At 40.7% G+C, this 25,084-nt stretch overlaps 3 protein-coding genes and 4 non-coding genes across 9 annotated transcripts in view; 5 read left to right on the forward strand and 2 right to left on the reverse strand.

The window, feature by feature from the left end:
* Positions 1-230: 230 nt before the first annotated feature.
* Positions 231-6,186, reverse strand: rnaseh1 (ribonuclease H1). Of its 3 annotated transcripts, none has more exons than XM_038726572.1 (9): positions 6,056-6,178; positions 5,679-5,780; positions 4,519-4,643; positions 3,973-4,152; positions 3,626-3,725; positions 3,442-3,496; positions 2,786-2,870; positions 2,546-2,670; positions 231-550 (listed from the first exon to the last, which is right to left on the reverse strand). In XM_038726572.1, exons 2-9 carry the CDS (start codon positions 5,741-5,743, stop codon positions 467-469), a joined length of 819 nt encoding a protein of 272 aa, XP_038582500.1. In that variant the 5' UTR covers positions 5,744-5,780; positions 6,056-6,178; the 3' UTR covers positions 231-466. The 3 variants fall into 3 exon arrangements, with proteins under 3 accessions (XP_038582500.1, XP_038582501.1, XP_038582499.1); XM_038726573.1 differs by having other exon boundaries at positions 6,064-6,166; XM_038726571.1 differs by having other exon boundaries at positions 5,679-6,186.
* Positions 6,187-6,249: 63 nt separating this feature from the next.
* rps7 (ribosomal protein S7) lies at positions 6,250-12,762 on the forward strand. The gene is made up of 7 exons (XM_038726594.1): positions 6,250-6,321; positions 6,996-7,081; positions 7,682-7,753; positions 8,246-8,389; positions 9,520-9,584; positions 11,431-11,581; positions 12,651-12,762. The coding sequence occupies exons 2-7, from the start codon at positions 7,007-7,009 to the stop codon at positions 12,726-12,728; spliced, it is 585 nt and encodes a 194-aa protein (XP_038582522.1). The 5' UTR covers positions 6,250-6,321; positions 6,996-7,006; the 3' UTR covers positions 12,729-12,762.
* Positions 7,924-8,137, forward strand: LOC119909610. The gene has a single exon (XR_005445497.1). It is a non-coding gene; the product is annotated as a small nucleolar RNA SNORA73 family (small nucleolar RNA).
* Positions 8,968-9,181, forward strand: LOC119909609. Its single transcript, XR_005445496.1, has one exon. It is a non-coding gene; the product is annotated as a small nucleolar RNA SNORA73 family (small nucleolar RNA).
* Positions 10,739-10,952, forward strand: LOC119909611. The gene has a single exon (XR_005445498.1). It is a non-coding gene; the product is annotated as a small nucleolar RNA SNORA73 family (small nucleolar RNA).
* On the forward strand, positions 12,014-12,227 carry LOC119909608. The gene has a single exon (XR_005445495.1). It is a non-coding gene; the product is annotated as a small nucleolar RNA SNORA73 family (small nucleolar RNA).
* A 3,220-nt stretch (positions 12,763-15,982) lies between the features above and the next one.
* The window catches only part of cnksr3 (cnksr family member 3), a 54,391-nt gene continuing 45,289 nt past the window's right edge, over positions 15,983-25,084 (reverse strand). Inside the window, exons 15-22 of the mRNA XM_038727741.1 lie at positions 24,248-24,514; positions 23,556-23,629; positions 22,518-22,589; positions 19,665-19,720; positions 18,824-18,921; positions 18,483-18,735; positions 17,776-17,948; positions 15,983-16,729 (exon numbers count right to left, since the gene is read on the reverse strand). Coding sequence (XP_038583669.1) covers positions 16,550-16,729; positions 17,776-17,948; positions 18,483-18,735; positions 18,824-18,921; positions 19,665-19,720; positions 22,518-22,589; positions 23,556-23,629; positions 24,248-24,514 — 1,173 coding nt within the window. The 3' untranslated portion in view covers positions 15,983-16,549. The remainder of the gene's footprint in view (positions 16,730-17,775; positions 17,949-18,482; positions 18,736-18,823; positions 18,922-19,664; positions 19,721-22,517; positions 22,590-23,555; positions 23,630-24,247; positions 24,515-25,084) is intronic.

The raw sequence follows: 25,084 nt of genomic DNA on the forward strand, positions 1-25,084 counted from the left end.
TTCATATTTCTCACTCACCCTTCCTGCTCACCTCCTTACTCTCCCTCATTACTGCTTTCTTCATCCGTTTCACCACCTTCACTCACTCCCTCATCATTACTCTCCTCCATCTTCATCTCCTTCTCTCCTTTTCTGAAACACCCCACACCTCCCTAAAAACAAAATCCTTAGAAGAAACTTCATACTGACCGACTGATTTCATGCTGCATCACAAAATACATAACAGGCAGTTAAACCAGAAACTTATAACTTTATTTAGAGCGGGAAACACAAAATTAAAATAAACATTTCACATAAAAACCGACAAACACAAAGACTCCTCCGACCGAGTTTCGGTTCAGTCACAAGCGCTGTTGAGAGAAAAACAAACCTCTGTATCAAAGCAGCCGACTGGCTGACAAACCAGAGTGAACAGTCCTGCAGCAGATCTCTCAACTGTAATAGTCCCTTTTCCTTCATGCTGCTGCTATAAAGGCTTCGCTGCTCCTTCCCTCGACAGTCTGTCGGCCTCCTCGTTGCCTCTGTAGCCGGCGTGACCGGGAATATGCATCTGGAGGCAGATGAGGAAGAGCAGGCGAAAGAAAAAAGAAAAAAGGTTACAGGTTTCTGATTCAAGTTCAATATTCAAGTCCTAGTGTAAAATAAGGAGACTTTCTTATTATTTCTCCCAAGGCACCAATATATCTGACTTCGTACTTAAAAACAGAGAAGCGCCTGAAAAAAAAATCATTACCTCGAGCCAGCTGAAGTCCACTGTTTAGGGTAATTAAGCTCAAATGTGATGAAAATGGTGCTGCATTATGTTAATTTTATTCCTTACAGTCTTGAATCTTTCTTCACACATAACATGAACGGACTTGGCCCATTTCCTCTCCGAGGGCACGCCACATATCTTCTACTTCACCGTCTCGTACTTTATGAGTGCTGTCCACCATCATTAAGCGTAAAGTTTCATATTCTGTATAAAGGAGCATGCGTAACACATGAAAAAGAAAACAAAAAAGGACTAAATCTTTTCAGGGCAGAATGTGCAACCATTGTTTTTTTTATTTTAAACCTTCACCAGGTAAAAAAGAAAATGTATATATCTGAATGTAGTGTGCCTCCAGCACCCCTTGTGGTCATCATTCTCAGTGTTTGTGTGACTTTTCATGGCAGTTAAGTCGCTGCCTCACAGCAGATGGCACTAGACTACAAAAAGTACCGTACGGATACCTGATGGACGACAAGCAGCACAGAATCAGCTGCCTGTAAGGCTTATAACAAGCTTTTTCCTTGTAGGAGTGAAATAACACTATACTCTTACATTGTGATTAATCCCATCACAGATACGGTTCCAACAGTGCCAATCTTTGGCTCCTAAATGTCGTTATTGGTGCAATATTAATTTAAAACATTGTTACGTTTGACTGTTTTCAGGTTAGTGTGCATTTTTCTTATATTTTCAAGAGGAGATATATTTATTTTTCTTATATTTTAGGAGGAGAAAATTTATATTTATTCACCCAGTAAGGGCAGTGTAATGCTAAAGTTAAGCCTAATCAGGTCTAAATCATTAAATAAAGAAAGTATTTTACAACTCTTCAGTGTGTTGAATGAATTAGTTCTCTATAGCTGCGTTTCGACCAAAGTAACTATACATAGAACTAGGAACCTTTGGAGTGTTTTTCAACCGGAGGGACCAGGGTCCAAATTTAGTTCCAGGGTCTTTATTTTACCCCCCAAAAAGTCCCTGCTCAGGGGGGTAGTACTTTCTGAAAGTACTGGTACTTTGAGGGGGGGAGCGGGGCCTTGTAGTGAAACTCTGAATGGGTGAGTAGAGGCTACTGGCTTTAACTGGAGAATGTCAGGTGTTTTTCTATAACTGCTCCTCTCTTATCCACCGTTGTTTCCAAACCAATAAATCACAATCAACAGTCAAATAGCCACACAACAAGTCTCGACGATGTCCGCCTGAGATCGTACGTCGGCATTAAATGTATTGCTCGGAAACAGCAGCCAGCGTGCAGCGGTGTGTTTACAGCGAACAGCTGATGGAGTTAAGGCAAATACTGGGTTTTCATCAATCAGGAAGTTTTTGCACAGAGCCGAAGTCAGTCTCCTCCTCTCCAAAACAAGCAGAACAGCTGATTACAGCAGGTAATAAAGCGCGTTAAAAATCCTGTTCCTCCGACGCTCAGGCAACACAGACACGAGTCTGGCCAGCTGGTCTGCAGATCTTGTCGGCTGGAAATGTAATAACCTTCCAAACTATCGCGATGTTCTTAGTGTGTTGCTTTCATTATATTCCAATCATATCTGATGTTCATTGATAAATTTTGCTCATGGATAGTGGTTATAAATAATGATGCGTGTGCATCGCTTTGTAGGCAGTAAATGTCAGCTGGTTAATTTGCCTAATCTTTGCAGGTCTTTAGACCACCGTGCAAACGCACACAACAGTGGGCTGAAGGAACCTTTTAGTTCCTTGAAAAGAGATCCGGCTTATAAGAAATCAAAGGGAACTGGGTTCAGAGTGAAGTGACTCGTCTGTATTTATATTTACCCAGACCACCTCCAGCTCAGCATTCAGTCTGTCCAGCATCACAAAGTCGTCTTTGTTGGTGATCTCACCTCCAGATTTCAGCCTCCAACCATTCAGCTTCCAGTTCTTCACCCAGCTGGTCACACCTGCCGCAAACACAGCACAGACTTCACACCCAGATCACCAAGGACTCCTGACATTCAAAACCTGGACCTGTCACATGTTGAATTAAAAAAGCCTGACTTTTGCTTTGAGACTCACCATTGATGGTGAACTTGCTGTCAGTGTAGAGTACCAACTTTTTTATGTTCATCTCTTTGGCTTGTTCCAGCGCTTTGCAGGCTGCCTGGTTCAAACACAAACACGCAGTGAAGGCAGTTAATCCAAATATTCTGTACATGCTGTACTTTTTAAAATATATTTATAGTAACTGCAGACCTTTGTAAGACCTTAGAGGCCAATTAAATGTCCAACACACAAACGTAAAGCTTTTTAAATGTTTCATTTGTGACATTTTTCCTTTAGAACAAATAACATTTGTCATCTAAACATTACTTTGTCTTTGTTCAGCGCTTCACACATGCAGTTAAAGTGCATGGATGTTTCTCTCTGCAGGTCAGTTTAGTGTAAAGCGGACACGCCCTTTTAACACATGAGTGCAGCCGGTCATGATAAAAAAATTTTACTTTAAGGATTAATACGAAGGGAAATTTATTACAGTAATGTGATTATTAATGTTTTATTTGTAAAATTGACAGTATTTGGAACAACGATAGACCTGCAGACAGCCTGTCTAACCTGTATTTCAGCTCATGTGTAACGAATAGGATTAAGGGCTTACTCAATTTGAATAAGAATACATTTGTCGTGTAAAATAATACTTGCTTTTTTAGTTAACACTGAAGCACTTCGCTCACCTGTAATTCTGCACGCTGGTTGGTTTGTCTTCCGTGCAGCCGCTCAGCAACATTCCTGCAGGAAAAGAGAAATTAATGGATTTATTGATTTCATTTTTAATTGTAAAGCTTTTGAACATGTGCATGATGAAATTAATTTACAGTCTAAAGTTGTCTGTCTACAAGTGTGTTTGTGTTTTCTCACAGTGGGTGGTTGTGGCCCCAGTACACGCCGATGCCGGCTCGGGCGCCCTTCTGTCCATTGGCAGAGCAGCAACCGTCGGTGTAAACGACCACAGCATCACCTGGGCGCAGGGAGAACAGCTCTGAGTGACCCTGAGGTGACACTCAAGAGCCTGCTGGAGGTCAAGTTTTATTCACTGTTTCCATTTTCTCTACTTGGACTTTTACAGAGTACAGTGTGTTTATTTTCCTCCCAATGTTTTTAATTAAAAAATTATATTTATTTATTTTATATATTTTTTTATTTATTTTATTTTTTATTTCCCCCCCCCCACTTATCCAATTTCCACAGACATTTGACCATCTTACCCATGTATGTGAATCCATCTGTGCTTTCCGAAGACAAGCTTTCCGACGGTTTAACTCGTTTGGGATGAGACTCCGCCTCCTCCTCTGAGTGACATCTCTTCTTACCAAGAGGGATGTACTCCAGAGGCTCTGGGCCCCTTTTGGGAAGCAGAGTGACTGCTGGCTCCTCAACCTGAGTCACTGAAAGCCAAAAACAGTTTATTTGAAAGAAATGGTTTGTAAAATGTCATTTTAGAGTTAGTTTCTACCCGTCTTATTTTAGTGAATTGTATGGAGGTGTGTAGCCCTGATCCAGAGCCGTGTACTACATATCAAGGCCCCATCTCCCAGAACTCGGATGTCAGTCACAGAAACGCTCGTAAAATCTGTTCAAATCTGGGTATAAATTAGCACAAGTAACACAAAACATCCATCCAGGATCGTGATATGTAGCACACGGTCCTGGATCAGGGCTACGAGTGGCTGAGTCAAGTGTCTTTTAATGACTGGGTGTTCTCAGATCAGCCCCTCCTCAAGGACTGATCACCTTGATCTGGATCAGCTCACCTTTCTTCACCTCAGGAACAGCAGAAGGTTCGACTCCTCTGAAGAACGCCCAAGCATCTTTCTCTGAAGCAAACTTCTTGAAAGAAGCGGATGGAAATTTGTCCACCTGGCTCTTACATTCATCCCTAAATTACAGTAAAAAAAAAAAAAAAAAAAAAACAGATAATCAACAATATGTACAAGAAACCTTAACAGGAAATTTTACTTCTTCACATGCAAAACTTAACTGAATAGCACTATTTTTGATTAATGCAGATGCTGGGATGTGATCAAAGTCATGTCATAAAATACACAGATCCACTCCTTTAAAACTCTTTATTCAGCACATCATTTTTTAACATTATATTTGTTTGGTACAGCTATTCTCAAATACAAATTATACATGTCCTTGTTAACCGAATAATCTTGTAATCTGAGCACTTTGTACACATCAGGGTGTTTTGATGCCTTTGGCACAGCGTCAAATATGTTGCACAAACAACACACGAGGTCAAGACTTGCAACTCGACTTTCACTTCCACACCAATGACTCGTGACTTGAGCCTTTTGACTTGAACTGACTTGATACCCTCCCCAAGGCCAAATATAATCTCAATTACAATTTTGGGGACGTGATCTCAATACTGACCAAAGTAATATTGAATTTGATTTTTTTCATTAAATTATAGGACATTTGTTGTGTGCAAGTGAGCCTCTGCCTTTTTTCAGTACAGGTTAAAACTTGATTCAATAAAGTTTTCTTAATTTTAACTCTTGCTAAAAACATGAAACAGTATTAAATTTGGTTAAGAGCACATTTAGGACTCAAAACTCAAAGTTTAAGACGTGATACCTGCTAGTCTTGATTTGAGACTTGAGTGCTAAGACTTGTGGAAGTGTTCCACCTCTGCAGCTCAGCACCGCCCACCACTGGGTGTGTGTTTATGAATTATCATTAATGTTAGTGGTTGCTCGTGTATTTCTTCTAAGCCGAATTGAAGAGTGGATTGTTGTGATTAAAAAACACTTTGAAATGATCTTTTAAAGTTGTGCGTTGCTTTGCAGAAGATCAAGTTAACATTAAACCGGCAGATATTTTAATTGAATTTGGTACGTACCTAATCAACGAACACATGCATTTAGAAACAGAGGTGCTGACATAAAGATGAACACAGTCTCACCATGAACTGTAGACTCCTGGTTTGAATCCTTTCTTTACTGCGTAGAAAAACTTGCCCTTCGCCATGTCGTCGGCGGCGCTGCAGACGGTCCTGCGTGCTGCTCTGAAAAGACCAGTCAGCCTAAACATCACTGTCTGCCACGGGGCTGCAGAGAAACGGAAGTGCCTAACATCTTGGTGTCAACTAAAGCACAGTAACATATCATTAAATCTGACTGGTCAATGTGTGTTTGGCTATAAAACCGCAAATTCAGCAGCGCAGCCAGTAAAGGATGCCAAAACAAGCTAAGTTAGCACCGTTATAAGCTAAATTTAGCTAGTTTATTGCTCTGAACAGAAACATAAACGCCTCAAAGTATTCCTAATAAATCTGACAACCGTTTAACCTCCTGATGATGTCGTCTTCTGAGTCCGGAATTAAGCGTTTATGTTAAAATATATGCCGCAACTAAGAAACTCAAAATAATGTTGACATGCTCCAACAGTTCACACCGTTTTGTGTTCTCACTGAACTCTCGCGATGGTTTCTAATCGCTCCAAGCGTGGACTCCAACAACTCTCGCGACAACAACAGAGGTCTCCCGCGTTGGATTAATACAACTCTCGCGATGATCCGGCCTCTTCCTTGGCCGTCGTTGACAGAGGTTAGTCGTGCTATTTTTCCCTGGTCTGGGGTTTTTGTTCCAAAATGCGTCTTAATGTTGTTTAATATTTGCGTTTGCCCGCTGCAAAGCAACTTAAGTCTGTGATACCTTAGATTATGTGGTTTGCGGGGACGGATGGCTGTTTTATATCTCAAAATAAAGTGTAGTAGTGGTAGATGCTCCGGTGAACGGGGAGCAGTTAGCAGGCCGTGCATGTGTTCAGACAGCAGCTACAGCAGAGACAGTAGTAAACTGAATACATGAAGCTCTGAGTGAGTAGTGTTATGTGAAATTAAACCTAATTACTGCTGTGTGCCACATTAAAGTGTCTAGCTAAATTGTAGCAGAGAGAAATGACAGCCGGCTAAGTTAGTTAGCTAGCTAACGGTAGTTAATTCTAACTAAAGTTAGCTCTAATTTCTTATCTTATAACCTGCCGTTTGTTTTAAAGGTCTTTTGTTCTTCTGTGGCTGTGTAACGTTATTTGTGAGATTTATCTTACACTGCTTCCTACATCGGCTGTCCTTGTGGGTTAGCCTGCTCTTCCCAGTTAGCATTTAGCAAACCGCGGTACATGCTGGTTTGAAAGCAGCTCCTCAAGGATTCATGTCAAGTGTTTTCTTGGATGTCAAGATATCTGTGTTCATAACCCGCATGTCTCTTTCTCTTCGCAGAGACACAGGCCATGTTCAGTACCAGCGCCAAAATAGTGAAGCCTAATGGCGAAAAGCCAGATGAGTTTGAGTCTGGGATCTCTCAGGTAAGAGGACCAGGTTGCCTTGCTAACTTTATTATTTTTTTGTGAAGCTGTATCTACTGTGTGGCAGCTCATGAAATGATCACTTCTACTGTGGTACAGTGAGAATTTATGATGAATCACTGTAAAAGTCAGAATTCATATCATGGTTTGTAAAATTCCTGAATACATTTACTCATCTGACAGACATTTGAGTAACAAACACAAATAAAACATCAATAAAGTAAGATCTGTGAATGACAATAGGTACTAGTAAGAGCAGCATCAATTGGGTAAATACAAAACTTGTTTCTAAAGTTTGAGTTTTAAAACTCCTTCACACCAGCATTTAGTTGTATATCAAAATTTGTTTTTTTGTTTAAAGTTTTAAAACTTCCTCATTTTAGGTTTTCGGATTTGCCATGTCAGCCTAGCAAAAGGTCGGGGTTTTAAATCAAACGTAATGTGGATGGAGCCTGAGAGGGAATGAGTTTCTACCCTGTAGCATGTAGGCTGAATAGAAACCACTTCAATCTAATTTGATAAGCTATTGCAGCACGTGGACATGTGGGTGTTGTGTAAAAATACAGATATTCCACACAGTTGTTACTTGTCTCCCTGCAGGCTCTGCTCGAGCTGGAGATGAACTCTGACCTGAAGGCTCAGCTGAGAGAGCTGAACATCACTGCAGCAAAGGTATGAAGCTTATGAGTCTTTTATTGCTGAAGCATTTCTTCTTTTTACATCATAGTAAAGTTCTTAAAGAGCTCAAGAGATCATTCTCAGCCACACTCATTGTTGCATTCTTTTTCAAACCTGGTATGATGAGCTACTTTTAGATGAAAAGGTTGCAATGATAATCTGATCCGATGTGGACATCCAGCAAGTTCCTGGCTCTGTCCTGGTGGCGTATGGGAGCGTAGCTTTTGAGCTGAGACGTACAATCCCGTTCCACAACGTCGGAGAAAAAGCTCTGTCCCCGGCCGCTGGTCGGTGAGGACGGGCGTCCTGCATATTCCTAGATCTTCCCAGAGTCCCTAGGGGCCGTTACTGGGGAGCTAAACCATGCAGTGCACATAATTTTGCACTTTACATGACTTAAGCAGACAAACGTTTGCCAGCATATGCCTTGTTTGTAAATAAGGAGGGATGTTTAATATTAATCCATCTTGTTTTGTGTGATTTTAGGAAATTGAAGTTGGTGGCAGCAGGAAAGCCATCATCATCTTTGTTCCCGTTCCTCAGCTGAAGTCCTTCCAGAAGATTCAGGTGCGACTGGTCAGGGAGCTGGAGAAGAAGTTCAGCGGAAAGCACGTTGTCTTCATTGCACAGGTGAGAATGATGGTGATGTCTGCCTCAGCTCAGCAAACCTGGACGGGCACTACAGTTTGTGGGAGGGTCTTGACGTGTTCTAATAACCTTCCTGAGGTTGTTCTGTGGGGACTACAGGAGGGGAATAGGGACATTTCATCTTTGTATATTTAGAGTGAGGGCTGCGGCTGTAGTGGAGCTCTCCTCCGGTGTTTACGACAGGTTCACAACTTAAAGGTAAAATATGCTGCATTTTCAAATGTAGTCATTTCTACCTCTTGTGCTGAATTTTTTTTTTTATCCCAAATGCATTTTCACCAAGCTTTTTTAATAAAAGGGACTTTAAAGATTCAGGGATTTTTGCCACATGATGCAGTTAAATTTGATTTATTTATGGCAATTAGTTTGCAAACATCATGCAAATATTGAACTTTTAAATTGGCCAATGAAATAAGATATAGGAATCCAACAATATTAAATTTAAAGAGCATCTTAACAGGATGACAGCAATGCAGTGTTTCCCCAGGTCGACTGTGATTAGCAGGGTGGAAGACAGATGAAGGGGGATGAGTCTGTCTTTTGTGTCTTGACTGTTTTATCCGATGTGGACATCCAGCAAGTTCCTGGCTCTGTCCTGGTGGCGTATGGGAGCGTAGCTTTTGAGCTGAGACGTACAATCCCGTTCCACAACGTCGGAGAAAAAGCTCTGTCCCCGGCCGCTGGTCGGTGAGGACGGGCGTCCTGCATATTCCTAGATCTTCCCAGAGTCCCCTGGGGCCGTTACTGGGGAGCTAAACCATGCAGTGCACATCATTTGAAATCAGGGCCGACTGATATGGGTCTTTAAAATCAGATGTGGATGTTTTATTGGTGTTCATAAGTTTGAAAGTTGCTCATTTTTATGTCCCATTTATAACAAAAGGGTCCGACACTGTTGGGCATAAACTTCCTAAAGACATATTTTTGCCAGAGGCTAGTTTTTGACCCTTAAGCTGTCGAGTAAAACAAGCAGGAACATATCTGCATGTTATATCCAGAATATCAGTCTGACCCTGATTCATCTGGTCCTTTTTTTCTTGAATTATTTGAGTTTTAAACTGTTAATATTTGTGAATCCTGGAGATTAATCGGACGATGTTGGTGGTTTTCAGAGGAGAATTCTGCCCAAACCCACCAGGAAAAGCCGCACAAAGAATAAGCAGAAGCGCCCCAGGAGGTGAGTAGAAACTGTCACACAGGTTGGGATTTATTCTTGTTAGCATAATATAATTTATTTATAGATTTGGTTTTCTTTTCTACTGACTTGTTACGGCTGTAGTATAACTCGGTGAAAGAAATTTAGGAACCACTGTAAAGGTACCATTTTCCCAAATGTAAATATTTGCTCAAATCCTCTTTGTGGGAAAACTGAAGATTTGTTTGAGGTTTTGGACTCCTGTATGGCTTAAATGACTCATTTAAATAAAGACATACATGCAGATTTGAGTGTGTATACATTAAATATATGTGCACTTGAGCTCTGGGATATTGTAAGGGACATTACTAGTTTTTTTTTTTGTTTTTTTTCTGACATTTTATGGACCAGACAAATTGATTGTTAAAGAACATAGTCAGCAGATAAATAGACAGCAACAGTCCGTTGTAGCCCTAGTAATGAGATTTTACAGTATTTTGCATCAGTGCATAAAATGGCTTTTGATTTGTTAGGAATTTAATTCACTGTCTGTGATGCCACCCCTAATGAAGAGCGACTACATGTCCACGCTTCATAGATTCTTACATTTCTTTGTGTAAAATCTTAAAGCACAAATCAGCCTCAAAGAAAAGTTTAAGCTGCAACTAATTGTGGTTTTCATTATCGATTTAATCTCCTGAACATTTTCAGAATACTGCAAAATGTCCCGTCCAATTTCCTAAACCACAAGGTCAAGTCTCTAACTTTCTTGAGTTGAACATCAGTTGATTGCGAGATAAAGAGAAGCAGCAAATCTTACAATTTAACAAGCTGCAACCAGAAAATATTTAGTAGTTTTACTTTTTAAGTGTGTTCTTAAATTAGTTGCAGATTATTTTCATTTGATAAAGTAATCGGTCCAGTTCTGAAAACAACCACATGGGCATTCGGTCAAAAATAGATTTGATTTGTCAATATCACACACTCCTATCTGTCAGACATTTATAGTGTGTTTTTTTTTTTTTGAAAAGTCTCAGTAAAATATGGATCATAGAAACGCTGTGAAGGGCTGTTACTGCAGTCTGAAGGTTTTAGTATTTGGGGAAAAGGGTTTCCTTAAAATTGACAAACTAAGTCGGTTGACAAAAAGCGTAGACCGTGGTGTTGATCTTCTGAAGTAAAAGCCCAGTTTTTATCTGATGTGGACATCCAGCAAGTTCCTGGCTCTGTCCTGGTGGCGTATGGGAGCGTAGCTTTTGAGCTGAGACGTACAATCCCGTTCCACAACGTCGGAGAAGAAGCTCTGTCCCCGGCCGCTGGTCGGTGAGGACGGGCGTCCTGCATATTCCTAGATCTTCCCAGAGTCCCTTGGGGCCGTTACTGGGGAGCTAAACCATGCAGTGCACAAACTCTGTTTATAATTTAAGATTTATTATGAGTTTGTAACCGCAGTTCAAACTTTACCCGCAACATGAAAAACATGCTGCAATGAACATCAGATCGTTGCAGCAAAATGAGTCAAACCTGCATTAATTTTGTTGTAATTGTGGGGAATTCATCTAAACTTTAAGAGGTTTTATAGACATCACAATTGCCAAAATCCTAAAGTGACGTATTCTTCTGTCCTGACCAACAGTCCAAAACTCACACATTTCATTTAACACTCTGAAAAGCAGCAAATTCTTATGTTTTAGAAGATAGAACCACAGAATATTTTGCATGGTTATCCTGACCAATGACTGATTCATGATATTTGCAGATTAGTTTCCTTTTTATCAACTTATCCATTAATAATTGTAGTCATGCAAGCACAGACCCCCTGAGCATATTGTTCAACCGGTGTGAATGTCTGGTATTAATGTGGTTTCTTTGGTGGCTCCCACTCCAGCCGTACGCTGACCGCGGTCCATGACGCCATCTTAGAGGACCTGGTGTTCCCCAGCGAGATCGTGGGTAAGAGGATCAGAGTCAAACTGGACAGCAGCAGGCTCATCAAGGTCCACCTGGACAAGGCCCAGCAGAACAACGTGGAACACAAAGTAAGTTAAAGGAAACGGGTGTGATGGACATCTCCAGGCGTTCAATTAACGTGATTAGGCCTGCAACTATTTGCTCCATTAATAAATTACTTATTCAGTCTGTAAAATACCAGAAAATTGTGGGGAAATGCAATTCAATCTTCAACAGCCCAAAGTGATGTTTTGTCTGACAAACACACCGAAACCCCAAAAATGTTCAGTTCACTCTAAAGCAAGATCAAGAAAAGCAGCGAATTTGAAAATATAACAATCAAGTATTTGGCATTTTGCTTGAAAAATGACAGATTTATCATAAGAGTTGCAGACTTTTCGATTGACCATTCGTTGCAGCTCTAACCATGATCATAAGGGTTTTGAATATGCACTCAGTCATGTTCTTAAATTCTTGTGTTCAAATGTTAAACATCAAGCTTGGATCAACCAAATTAAACTCCGATGTGGACATCCAGCAAATTCCTGGCTCTGTCCTGGTGGCGTATGGGAGCGTAGCTTTTGAGCTGAGACGTACAATCCCGTTCCACAACGTCGGAGAAAAAGCTCTGTCCCCGGCCGCTGGTCGGTGAGGACGGGCGTCCTGCATATTCCTAGATCTTCCCAGAGTCCCTTGGGGCCGTTACTGGGGAGCTAAACCATGCAGTGCACAAACTCAAACTTATATCTGCATTTTTTTTGCTCAAAGTTGATTAAATGTTTAGCATTGAGGTTGTTTGTGGTGTAATGCATTATATTCAGAGGTTTAAAATATGTTGCACTTTCCATTTATGTACAACACACTTCACTGACCTCAGTGATAAACCTACACGTACTTAGATTTACAGTGTCAAGAATTGATTGAGCTAAGATGTTGAGACAGAACAGTTGGATTTCATTATATTGTACAGATGGACTCAAAGTGGCCACTGGGTGCAGGTAACTGTTAGTGTGGCATTTAACATTTGTGCTTAAATTAATCATTAACTGTAAAAACAGGAGATTTTCAAATGTGAAAATGTTTAGTTTCTAATGACATCAGTGAATGTGTGGATGTAACTGTTGCTGCTGTTAACACGTATTTCCTGTTGTCTCCCAGGTTGAAACCTTCTCTGGTGTCTACAAGAAGCTCACAGGCAAAGACGTCGTGTTTGAATTCCCAGAATTCCAGCTGTAAATGCAGATGACAAAATAAATTTGTTTACTGTTAATATTTGTGGTTTGTCTGTTTTGTCTTACTTTCCTGTGATTGATCCTGAACAGCCTGTCGTCAAAGACACTAAGGAGCCATTTTGAGGAGTTTCCACTTTATTTTAAACATTTCTAAAATTCAGGTACAGCATCTTTGTCAGTTAGGATTCAGCTGCAGGACCTCAGCCTTTCATGATGTTGGACTGAATTTTGCTTAACTCTGGCACCACCCTAAGGCCAAAAAGTTTAACGGTTCTTTTCTGGTGTAATTGCTGCCCCACAGGGCAGATAAATGACTTCTAAATGAACATAACTTTTAGATTGAAGCTTTCTGAAGTTAAACTCTCTGTGAAAGGATGTAATAAACACCAAAGTTTAGAGGAATGTAGGGTTTACAAAACAAGCCATCAAAGTTAAGTGAGTTACTGCACAAGTGAAAGTTGTATTAAAATATTTTAAACTAAACAAACAACCTGACCAAACAATGCAGTGCTGTTTGTTTTTAAAAAGTGCACATTCAGAAACAAACTGTAAGCAGGGGAGCCAGAAACAGCTTCTTAGATCCATCAGCCACAGTCCAGTCATCGCCAACGTTTCTCCCAGTCTGAGCTAATATCTAAACATCTATTTGGTTCTCAAATGTTTCTCATACTGGATAGATCTGAAAACATGACCTTGAAGTCTGTGGTGCAAATTAACATTTAAGTACAAATTTGAGGTATTAACATTTTAAGCAACTTAATACACTAAGAATTTTAGAGGTTCTTAGGTAACCCAAGGTCGAGATTATCTTTAAATTAGACTGCTTCTCTTTAGAATATGTTATGTAAAGCTTTAAGGAACTATAGTGTCTCGTTCTGAACCAATATTCAATAAGATCTTCACACATTAATAGAGGGGTAAATAACATTTAGAGATTCTGTAAAAAAAAAAAAAAGGCCCACAGTCTCAGACTTGAAAACCCGATTTATACCCTGAACAAAATTATAAACGCAACACTTGTTTTTGCCACCATTCATTATGAGCTGAACTAAACTAAGACTTTCTCTATATACACAAAAGGCCTATTTCTCTCAAATCTGTCACAATCTGTGTTAGTGAGCACTTCTCCTTTGCCGAGATAATCCATCCACCTCACAGGTGTGGCATATCAAGGTGCTGATCAGACAGCATGGAGATTGCACAGGTGTGCCTTTGGCTGGCCACAATAAAACACTTGAAAATGTGCAGTTTCACTGTATCGGGGGGGGGGGGAAATTCTTTGGTTATGCAAACAGACTGTTGCAGCAGCTGTCCGGGTGGCCGGTCTCAAACCATCTTGGAGGTGAAGATGCTGGATGTGGAGGTCCTGGGCTGGTGTGGTTACACGTGGTCTGCGGTTGTGAGGCCGGTTGGATGTACTGCCAAATTCTCTGAAACGCCTTTGGAGACGGCTTATCCACTCGAAACAATGCACGATTTGTGGAGTTGTCGTAGAAGGTGCATTATTGCTGTCGACTTGTTGGTTTTGTGTTTGTATTAGATCATCATGGAACCAGCCAGGAAGAGAGGTCGTTCTGACATGTGGGAACACTTCAATCTGATCCCTCCTGATAATATGGGTGTTCTGGCTGTTTAATATGTAAAGTAGGAAAAGTAAAGTTTATACAACAGTAACTGTCAGTACAGTAGCCTTCAATAGCTATGGTCTATATTAAGTAGCATAACAGTAAACTCATGTAAATGATTAGCCAGTAGCTATCTTCATAGACTTATTTACAAATTGCTTTCTTTACAGAAAGCTCGGTGTGTTCAACATGTATCATGGGAATACTTCCTCCATGATTTTTCACTTCACTGCCAAGCATGGAGCTGCTAAATACCATGGGGAACACAAATCAAGGTAGGCTATGTATTATAATATTATTATCACCTAGACACACTAACACAATATGATATGACTATGGGCCTGCTTCATTTAAATGCAGTTTCACATAAATCCTTTTCTTCTTTATGTCTTTCTTTATTAGTCTTAGTGGACCGAAAGGCTCGCAGCCCTTTTCCATCGTGGATGACTGTGGCTTCAAGGAGTTTGTGGCATTGCTTGATCCCACATACACTCTTCCATCCAGACGGGCTCTAAAGAACATGGTGAGAAGGCCATGGCTGTCATGCCCTGGCAGTGGCAAGGAATGCCACAGCTGGAAAGATCAGAAGACCCACTGGCGTACTGGTGAAACCATCAAAATGTCATCCGTTTAATCTTGCAAAACAATTTTTATGCTCGCCAGCATCATCTGTTCCTTGTGAGCGAGTGTCTTCCAAGTTAAATGTAAATGCTCCGTATTTGTATAGCGCCTTTCTAGTCTTTTCGACCACTCAAAGCGCTTTTACACTACATCTGCATTCACCAGTCACACACATTGATATACTGGCAGAACAGCCGCCAGGGGTTCAGTATCTTGCCCAAGGACACTTCGACACGCAACCAGGGGGAGCCAAGGATTGAACCGCCGACCGTCCGATTAACGGCCAACCCGCTCTACCTCCTGAGCCACAGCCGCCACAGCCCTAAGGTTGAGAGCAAAGAAAGAAACCGTCTCAATCCAAAAACTGTTAAATATAACGTACCTCAATAAAAATCTTTGAGTGTTCCCCATCCCAAATATCACACCCTGCCATTGTTACACAAGCACATCCAACCTATGCCATATTTTCCCAGAACTCTCTTCAATAACACAATAAATACACTTATCGATTTTTATTTGTAAATAGAACATCGTGTTCAGTCTTAGTGTGTGCGCGTCAAAGAGTTTTCAAAGCAAAGATAGTTAAAAATCCAAGGTTGATCTTAGCAAAGATGCTTCAGAACTAAAGTAGTTTGTCATTGATTAATTTGACTGCAGCCTTGCTTTTCGCCAGGAGAGGTCGCTGTAACTCAAGCTTCGAGTAATGTACCCATTTCCGAAACAACTGCCTCAAGTGGTTCAGTGCTTCACAAAAGCTTCATTTGGCCATCACTACTGGGTGACATTCCTGCAGTCAGCATGCCAATTGCACGCTTCATCTGTGGCATTGAGCTGTGTGATAGAACTGCCTATTTTCAAGTGGCCTTTTATTGTGGCCAGCCTAAGGAACACCTGTGCAATCTCCATGCTGTCTGATCAGCATCTTGATATGCCACACCTGTGAGGTGGATGGATTATCTCATCAGAGGAGAAGTGCTCACTAACACAGATTTAGACAGATTTGTGAACAATATTTGAGAGAAATAGGCCTTTTGTGTACACAGAGAAAGTCTTAGACCTTTGAGTTCAGCTCATGATGAATGGGGGCAAAAACAGAAGTGTTGCGTTTATAATTTTGTGCTTTTAAAGTACTAATTATGCAGAATAACCCATGTATATAATAATATCTCTTATATAACTGGATTATAATTTTGATGCATTGTGTTCATCACTTTAACGTTGCAGCTGGTAAACGTGACGCTCTTTATAAACTACTTTATATCCTGCTGGGTAGTTTAACCTAAATCTGTAAAGAAACTAAAGTTATGAAATAAAAAGTAGAGTGGTGGAAGTAGAAAGTAGCATAAAATCAAATATACTCCAGTAAAATACCTCAAAATTGTACTTAAGTCACATAGAACATGTCGAGCACCATGGCTTTGTCTCTGTTCACCAAGCAAAGTCCAGCACACCTGCTCTCTGTCACACCTGTTACCTCATGAGCCATTTTGGTTTTTCAGTGCGGGAACAAAATCTGAAAACACTAATATAGAATAGCGTTTTCAGATTTATCCTCTTTGGCATGAATGTGGTCCAAGTCTCAGCTCACAGGAGGCTGATCAGGAGGTCTCAGCTCCGCAGCGCCCCCTGCTGCCTGGTTGCGTTGACTGATCTCCTGCAGCAAGGTGAGGTTTGAGAGCCTCCACTTCCTGTATTGGGGCGCCGTGAGAGTTGGGTCGGCCAGGATCTGCTCCACCGCCTGCAGCTCCAACTCCTTGGCCTAAAGGACGAACAGAACCACAGCAGTTTGTACAGACAAACAATCCCAGTGATGTTTCCTGTAGCGCCACCATCAGGTCAACATACTTAAGTTAATAATGAGTTACTTGTAAAACTAAAGACATTCTCATCAACCTCAGCTGTATTTTGTGTTTATTCATGTTAGCAAAAAGTCTTGCACAATAATTGTCATCAACAGGTTAGCGCGTTAATGCTAAGCTAACGTTCATTGCTTGGTTGCTTCTGGCTAAATAACTCAGCTATGTTCCACAAAGAAATATACCTCACTTGATGTGTTTAATCCAACGACTCTGTCCTTTTATCACATCATCCTCTCATGTAAGCTCTTTGACGTTAGCTTCAGTCAAGTTACGACTTCACATACGCGACTTTTGGGTTTGTTGTCTTTGTCTTTCCGAGGTAAGGTCCCATGGTGGTCCACCGGAAAGGGAGGGACTTTCTATACCCGCCCCCCAGTTTGAGAACAGGGCTTAAGTAAGATTGTGAGCTGCTTAGCATGAAGATGTTAGCTTTAAGCTCAAAGCTAGCAGGGCTGTAGAGGTTTTAAGTCTCAGTTTTAAGAAAAATGCTTGAACAACGAGCTGTTTGTTGCGGTTTTTCCACAAGTTTAAACAGTCAGAGGGAAAAGTAACACAAAACATTCAAGGTAAGTAAAATATATAATATAACTTAACTTGTTTGGCTTTTTAGGAAACATAAGCTTAGCATAAAGACTGGAAACAAAGAAACTGCTAGCCTAGCTCTGTCCAAAGGTGAAATATAAGACATGTTACGCCTACCAGCATCTCTAAAGCTCACGTGTACACAATCTGTATTTCCCAAAATGTTACTATTCCTTCTGTTTTGTTTCTATCTTGACATCCAGGTGAAGTTAATGTCTTGAATTTCTCTTTACATGGTGTTATAGCTACTTCTACTTAAGTAAAATATCCGAGCGCTTCTGCCACCACTGCTCCAGGCCCTTAGCATCTCTCAATACTCATATGATCCAACCCTGATTTGTTGTTGGCGTCAGGATAATCTCACCTTTAATGTGCTGCTGAGGATCCTTAGCAGGTGGAGCTTTTCGTTGACTTTGTCGTTCCGACATCGTCTGATAAACGACGCTCTGAAGTCCCTCTGCCTAGACTGTCCGATCGGAGACAAGCTGGCTGCCTTCAGGTGTTTGTAGAGGTACTCCATCTCATCAGGTGGCTTCTCTGGAAAGAGGAAGACGACAAGTTTCTGATGCTGGTCGGGACTGTTGAGACGTTAAGAAAGTTGTAATCTGCTGCTTTTCAGTAACACACACACCTGGCGAAGCCTTCTCCTCTGCAAACTTTATGCTCAGCACGATCACAGCGAATAAATAAATGTAAATATACTGATTGCATGATAAAACAATCTGTCTAGTGTTAGTGGGGCTATCAACTTGTGAAATCCATTTAATTCCAAGCATTCTTCTTCCTTGTCAAACCCTGACACCTACATTACCCACAATGCAACTGACAGCTAGTTAGGAGATTGGGGTATATTATGCTAGTGGCTGCTAAGAAATGAGCAGCCGGCTACAGATGTCTTGTGAGCTCATGTCTTTCTAACTCCACACCATCAGATTTGTTTCAGCTTCAAACTTGTAGTCTTCATCAGACTTAATGCAGCTCCCTCCCTCACATATGCAGTGGTACTCCAACAGCTGGAAGCAGGTGTATCAGCAGGAGTTTTGGTAACCACGTGTAGTTCCAGGTGTTTACCTGGGACGGCCTCCTCTTCTTTATCTCTCTCGACACGGAGCAGAGGGAGAGAAACTCCTGTAGCAGCTCCATCTGGCCCAGGAAGGTTTGCCAAGGACAGGCGTTCGCTGCCATCTGAGGCCGTTCGTCTTCTTCTGTTTCTACATAAAGTCCCACCCTCCGAGGTTCTTCTACTTCTGCTCCCAGCGGTCGGTGAAGTGGGCGGATCTGAGGTGCAGGGTGACGACTCACAGACAGGCTGAAGAAGGTCTCCCTGTCGGAAAGACAGCGAGTTATTTTACAGACTGTGTGGAGAATTTGATTGAATGTACTTAAGTTACCCTTCACGTGTTGTTTCTCACATTGTCAGAGTCAGCGGCTTCCTGTTCAGCGTCCAGAGAAGAGGAAGTGGGTTCACTCTCATCATCACTGTCCTGATCGCTTCCCTCACTGTAGCACTCTGCACACAGGAAGAAAGAAAGAGACAATAAATGGAAAGAAGAAACAAGAGACGAGAAGAGAGGAGGAAGAAGGACCAAATTAACTAAAAAAAAAGGAAGTGAAATTGAAAGAAGGGCTAAATGACAGGAAGATGACAGGAAGATGGGGGGAGTATGCAAGAAAGAAAGTTTGGACAAAGAAATGAAAGGTCCACAGGAAGATGAGGATGACAAGAAAAAACAAAATGAAAATGGGGAGAAGGGACCACATGAGGAATAAGGTTTAAACGTTTGGTGGAAGTAAGGTAGGGTCTAAGAAGAAATAATGAAGAAAATGAAGATAAAGGGAGGAAAGAAAAAAGGGGGATTAAAGGTCATATAGAAACAAAAGGTCATAAAGAAATATTGGAAGAAGAAGTAAAGGATTGGGAAAAGGGAGGAACTAAAACAGAGGTAAAGGGGAGGAAATGAAGAAACAATCAAAGGAAAGAAGAAAGAAAGAAATATGAAAACAAGAACAATGGAAGAAAGTTCTGAAGAAGGGTGAACAGAAAGAAGAAATTGAAGAGAAAAGGGCCCACAGGAAAGAGGAAGAATGGATGAAGGAAAAGAAAATGGGAAGATATATATTGCATTTTGAATTGTTAAAAAGATAAGATGAAGGGAAACAGGGAGAACAGAAGAAAGGACCACAGGAAGACAAACAACAAAAAGTTAAAGAGAATATAAGTGCTGCTGTATTACTGAGCGTTAACTGTCTGACCTTCAGCGTTGATCACTTCACACAGCTTGGCTGCTTCTGACAGTTTACGGACCCACCTGCAGCAGCAACACAACAGTCAACATGAAACTCAGCAGTGACTCGAGAAAGAGCGGCAACACACATTACTCCAGAGTTATCCAACGAAGGTTAAAATGACGGGCAACTGGACTTGGTTGAAGCTACTGGAAGACGTTTCGTCCCTTATCCAAAGGACTTCTTCAGTTCTGTACAGATTTGATAAGGGAACAAAGCCATATGGTGCTTTCAATTTTATTTAGTTTGGCAGAAAAAAAAAACGTTACAGACAGTTTATGTTATAATGAGAAGTTTGAAAATGTTTTCGCTTCATTAGGAAACTGGCGGAACAGATTAGACTATGTCAGGCCACACTGGACTGGAAAAATTAGTATGATAAATAACTAGTTACCAGCAGGTTACTAATGCCAACCAACTTAGTCATGCACCGATGTCTTTGGCTGTTAGGAGCAAAGCATTTTGACTTTAAAGCCCCTTCACAGTCCACTGTGATGCACCAGTGTCCACATTTGATCTTGGGTGATTTTCACTGCACTAGCTTTCTCGTGAACTGTCCTTTTTACAGCAAAATAAACTATGAAAACTTATTTCTATCCACCAATGAATTTAACTGACCTCTACATCAGGGGTCCTCACCGCTACATTTGTTCTAAGCAGACAGTGTGGGGGCCGGACTTTAAAAAACATTTGCCATATTACTGTTTAATATTTTCAACTTTTGTAAAATTAACATTTTTATTAGTTTCTATCAGCGTGAACAGACTCCTAAAAATATGGTAGGCCTAAATCCATAATGATAAATCTACATAGGCTCAACTAGAAAATGTTTTCTAGGAGTGATGGTTAAAATCTGTCATGTAACTCTGATTGGCATTAATTAACCGGTTTTGAGGCAATTATACAGCTGCCCGTTTTTGTGCATGAGATACCTGTAGTTACTATGGTAACAGCAGATGCCTTTTAATACCACAGGTATTGGTGCAGCTAAACAAACTACTGTCGGGCAGTTATTGGTGTTTCCATAATTATGTGAGCAGATCATGATGTGACTTTATGCTGCACACAACATGAGTCTGCAAACAGCGAAAGTGGAAGGAGTTGGTTGCATTTCCTGTGACTCCTTCAAAATAAAAATCAACTTGTGTTTTGCCAGTTAAATGCTTTTAATGTGAAGCTGCATCAGCAGGAAATGTTCATTTTGCATCAGCAGTAACTTGATCCAGCATTTCTTCACAGCTTAAAGCTGTTCTCCTGCACTTGATGCGAAGTGGTCGAGAGTTTTTCCTTTTTTTTTTTTTAACTCAGTAACGGATGTGATTGAAAATGTGGCGAAGTACAGTACTTTAAACAAAAGATACTTAAGTAAAAGTAAAATTACAGATTTAAAAAACTACTTTAAAAAGTACAAGTACATTAAAAAGCTGTTCAATTACAGTAACGTGAGTAATTGTAATTCATTACTTTACACCTCTGAGTAAAAGTAGCACTGAAAATACTCCACTGTAAGTACTGCATCTAAACCTTTACTTAAGTCCTTCCTACTCTGAGCCATGTTCACTCCTCTACCTCGTAACCAAGGACCCTGACAGTGTTGGAGCCCTAGGCGAGATTTTATACATCTACAGCTTTTAACCTAAATTATAAATTAATTCATTTAAATTCAGTTAGAAACTCCTGGACTATAGAGTTGGATGAGACGGAAACCTAAACTAATTTAAAACACTTAGCTCACAATCCCAAACACAGCAAGGTTGCGTTTCAGTTTATATATTTTCATATTGTAAAACTCCGTTATGTTACCACTCACAAACTACACTGAACAAAATTATAAATGCAACACTTTGTTTTTGCCCCCATTCATCATGAGCTGAACTCAAAGACCTCAGACTTTGTCTATGTACACAAAAGGCCCATTTCTCTCAAATATTGTTCTCAAATCTGTCAAAATCTGTGTTAGTGAGCACTTCTCCTTTGCGAGATAATCCATCCACCTCACAGGTGTGGCATATCAAGATGCTGATCAGACAGCATGGCTATTGCACAGGTGTTCTTTAGGCTGGCCACAATAAAAGGCCACTCGAAAATGCTATTAGCACTTGCAGCGCAGCTCTCTAACAGCCCTTTAGTTGTTTGTTTGGGGAAGGGGCAGCTCCAACATCAAGCTGTTGTTCCTTTTGAGTCTGAGAGGTAATTAAGTCGTGAGCGTTATGAATGATTGAATGTAATCAACTTGCTGAAACAACTACAGTGAGTCAGTGAGAGAGCGCTCTCTGATTGGCTGTTCAGACAGGCAAATCTGTGATTTCACCTGTTTAGTGCAGTTGTTTCACCTCTGACTCTATTTTTTCCTTTTTCCCCCCACAGGCTGACAAAACCAGAGCCAGCGTGAGATAAAAAGACTTTTCTTCTGAGATTAAACAAGACTAAGAGTCATCAGCATGCTAACATGCTCACAATGACGATGCAAGCATGCTAATATTTGCTAATTAAATAAGCAGCTAATGGGAATGTCATTAGTTTTGCAGGACTTTGGTCACAAACCAAACTATTGGACAAACTGACCCGATGAAGGCGCAAGATGAAAAGTTAGAGTATTACAGTTATTAAAATTCATCCTGACGGGGACATGAATGTTTGTTCCAGATTTCATGGTGATCCATCCAATAGTTGTTGGGATATTTCACTCTGGATCAAAGTGGTGGAGCAAGACCCATTAAATTATTTATACGTTTATGGAATGGTAACAATGGCATCTTCTACCAAGACTCCTTGTAACAAATCCCTCCAGTATTATTAAGAAAAAGATAAAATACTTACTTATTCATGTCTGTGAAGCTTCCTGCAGCAACAAAAATGGTCACAACCAGTGGATGACTGGCCGTTATGGCACTGAAACACAACACTGAGCGGTTAATACCAGAAAAAAAGATAAATAATGAGCAATCTATAAACTGAACAGAGAATCAGAGAAGAAGTTGGTGTATAAAATGAAGGTTTTAGTTTTTCTCACCACCTAAATTTAACTTTAACAGATGAGACACTGTCACTGAGTCTTAAGGGGAGACACCCCAAAGGGAATAGAGTAAAAGATGTGTTTAAATATGCAAATGAGGCATCATCAAAAATATTAATTTTGGTGACATATCAGAGTCAAAGGTTTTTTACAGAGGGGCTTATAGATATCTCTTTATCGCTCCATAAATCAAAAAATACTGTCAATAGGCATTTAAAAAAAATCTATTTTCACCATGTTTTGTTGTATAAATAACACTGACGCACGAAAAAACCTCAGTAAAATCATTCAGAATATAGTTAGGAATAAAACTGGAAAGCTTAGTGTATGCAAGTGCTCCTGAAGTGGAGATTTGTGGCTCAGAGTCTGATCTGAGAGCCTTATTGTAAAACTCCATTCATCGAACAAGACACTGCAGGTGAATGGTAAAATCACTGTGCAACTTCCCCATTTTATTATTATTATAAACATTTTTTGTACTTCAGTGTTCTTAAAGTTCATGTGCAAATATGCAAATTAGGCATCTAATGGCAACATTTGCTGAATTTTGGAGACCCTTAAATGTGTATTTTGAGCATTTTCTTTCCACTAATCTTCAAAGAAGACGTGTTTTTTTAGCCTGGGTTGTCTCCCCTTAAGACAGCTTGATATGTTCAGTATGTTAATGCAGCTTCTTACAGACAGAGTGTGGGAGGAGTCGTCCTCAGCAGCAGATAGTTTGACCACAACAAGCTGAGTCAGGCTGTCTGTCTGTGGTTTTTATTTAGTTTTTTCTTTCCAGCCAGCCCGGCCTTCACTACATGTTGCACAGAGGTAACTCAAACAGAAAAAACATGTCCTACTGTTTCTTCCTGCACTGTTTGGCTTGTTCAATGGTGAAGCCGGACAGGTTGATGAATCCTTCTGCTTTCTCGGCCTGCAGGGAAGAGAAATTATACCTTTAGAGACAAGAGTGCATTTGTTAAACACAGAAGTTCTCAGTGGTCGTAGCCACAGGATGTCTTTGCCTGTAAGTTCGTTGCCGCATTGGACTTTATATGCAACTGAGGTTTGCTTTAGTTTGGGTGTTTCGTCTTGACTTGAGGTTCTTTCCTGTTGTGTTGCCGCTTTAATTTACATTAATGTATTCAAGACCAAGCTCTGTTTTATACAGCGTGCTTATGAGAAACCACAACCAGTTAGAAGATTTTATCAGATAACAAGTGACAAATAAAAAATATTACAAGAGAAGACATCAGATAGTAAAGCTGTCCGCAGTGCAGTCAGTTTAAAACACAAATAATGTCTGAATTGTGGAAAAACTAACAATATTTTCTATTTCAGAGTCTAAATCAGGTTTATGAACTGAGTTTTGTATGTTTAAGTAGCTGCAGGTGTGCACATGTCATGAATGCTGTTCCTCTCTGTTTTCTCAACCTGTCTTTTTTATCTTACTGTGTTTTTCAACTTAAATCAGATATTGAGGAAAAAGTTGAGAGTTGGTGTTTGGCATCATGAGCACATATGTGTTGAACAAAGTCTTGCTTTGACTCACCATCTCGTCGGTGTACCAGTACAGAGAACTCTTCTGCAGGACAAACCAGTATTTCTTCCATTTGCTTCCCAGGAAGTGGCGGCCCTCCTTTCTGCGAAGAAGCCAGCCCTGACAGTCCAACTCGCCCAGGTCCTTAACTGAAATCCGCCGCCGACTCATGGCTGCAGTCGACCGGGGGGGGCCAGACAGCAGGGTAAAGTGTAATTTAACTGTCTCAGGTTCAGGTAGTACAGCAGTGCGGGGTGTCACCTGTCTGCAGCAGAGGTGCTGAAGGGACCCGTGCATGTCGTTAGAGGAAACATTTCAACACAACAGAGGCAATTAAGATAGTTTAAAACACCTTTAGCGGTGGATTACAGAGATCTGTGTCAGAAAACTCGCACTCCTCAAGTAAAAGTTTGCAGATTCAGTGTGACTTAAGCTACACTTCCCGGTGTTATACTGGAGTCCATCACAAATCCACCTGCATAAATCCGCTAAGAAATCACAGGAAAGAAAGACGCTTCAGCTGCTGCAACCTGCGGGGCTGAAAGATGAAGCCTCGAACAAAAAGCAGCTCATCAAATGTCCACTTCAGGCTGGCTCCAAAGGACAGTCAGTCCCCAATGACCCCGATGTTAAAATGCCAAACTTTACAGCAGAAATTAACATGTTTACACAGCCTGGTATGAAAACAGGTTTGGTCTCCACGGCTAACTTCCCCATTTGTGACAACTTTACTGAGGTGAATATTTATGTGAAGGTTTAAACTTGTGCATAATTATGGACGTGGCCGCTTTGAGTGACAGGTGGGTGTCCTCTCAGGTGGCTATAGCCTCCAGGTGGTTCAGCCACCAG

Source organism: Micropterus salmoides, unplaced genomic scaffold (assembly GCF_014851395.1).
Source record: "Micropterus salmoides isolate LMB-PRFRI ecotype aquatic unplaced genomic scaffold, ASM1485139v1 Ms_hic_scaffold_18, whole genome shotgun sequence".
Lineage (NCBI taxonomy): Eukaryota > Metazoa > Chordata > Actinopteri > Centrarchiformes > Centrarchidae > Micropterus > Micropterus salmoides.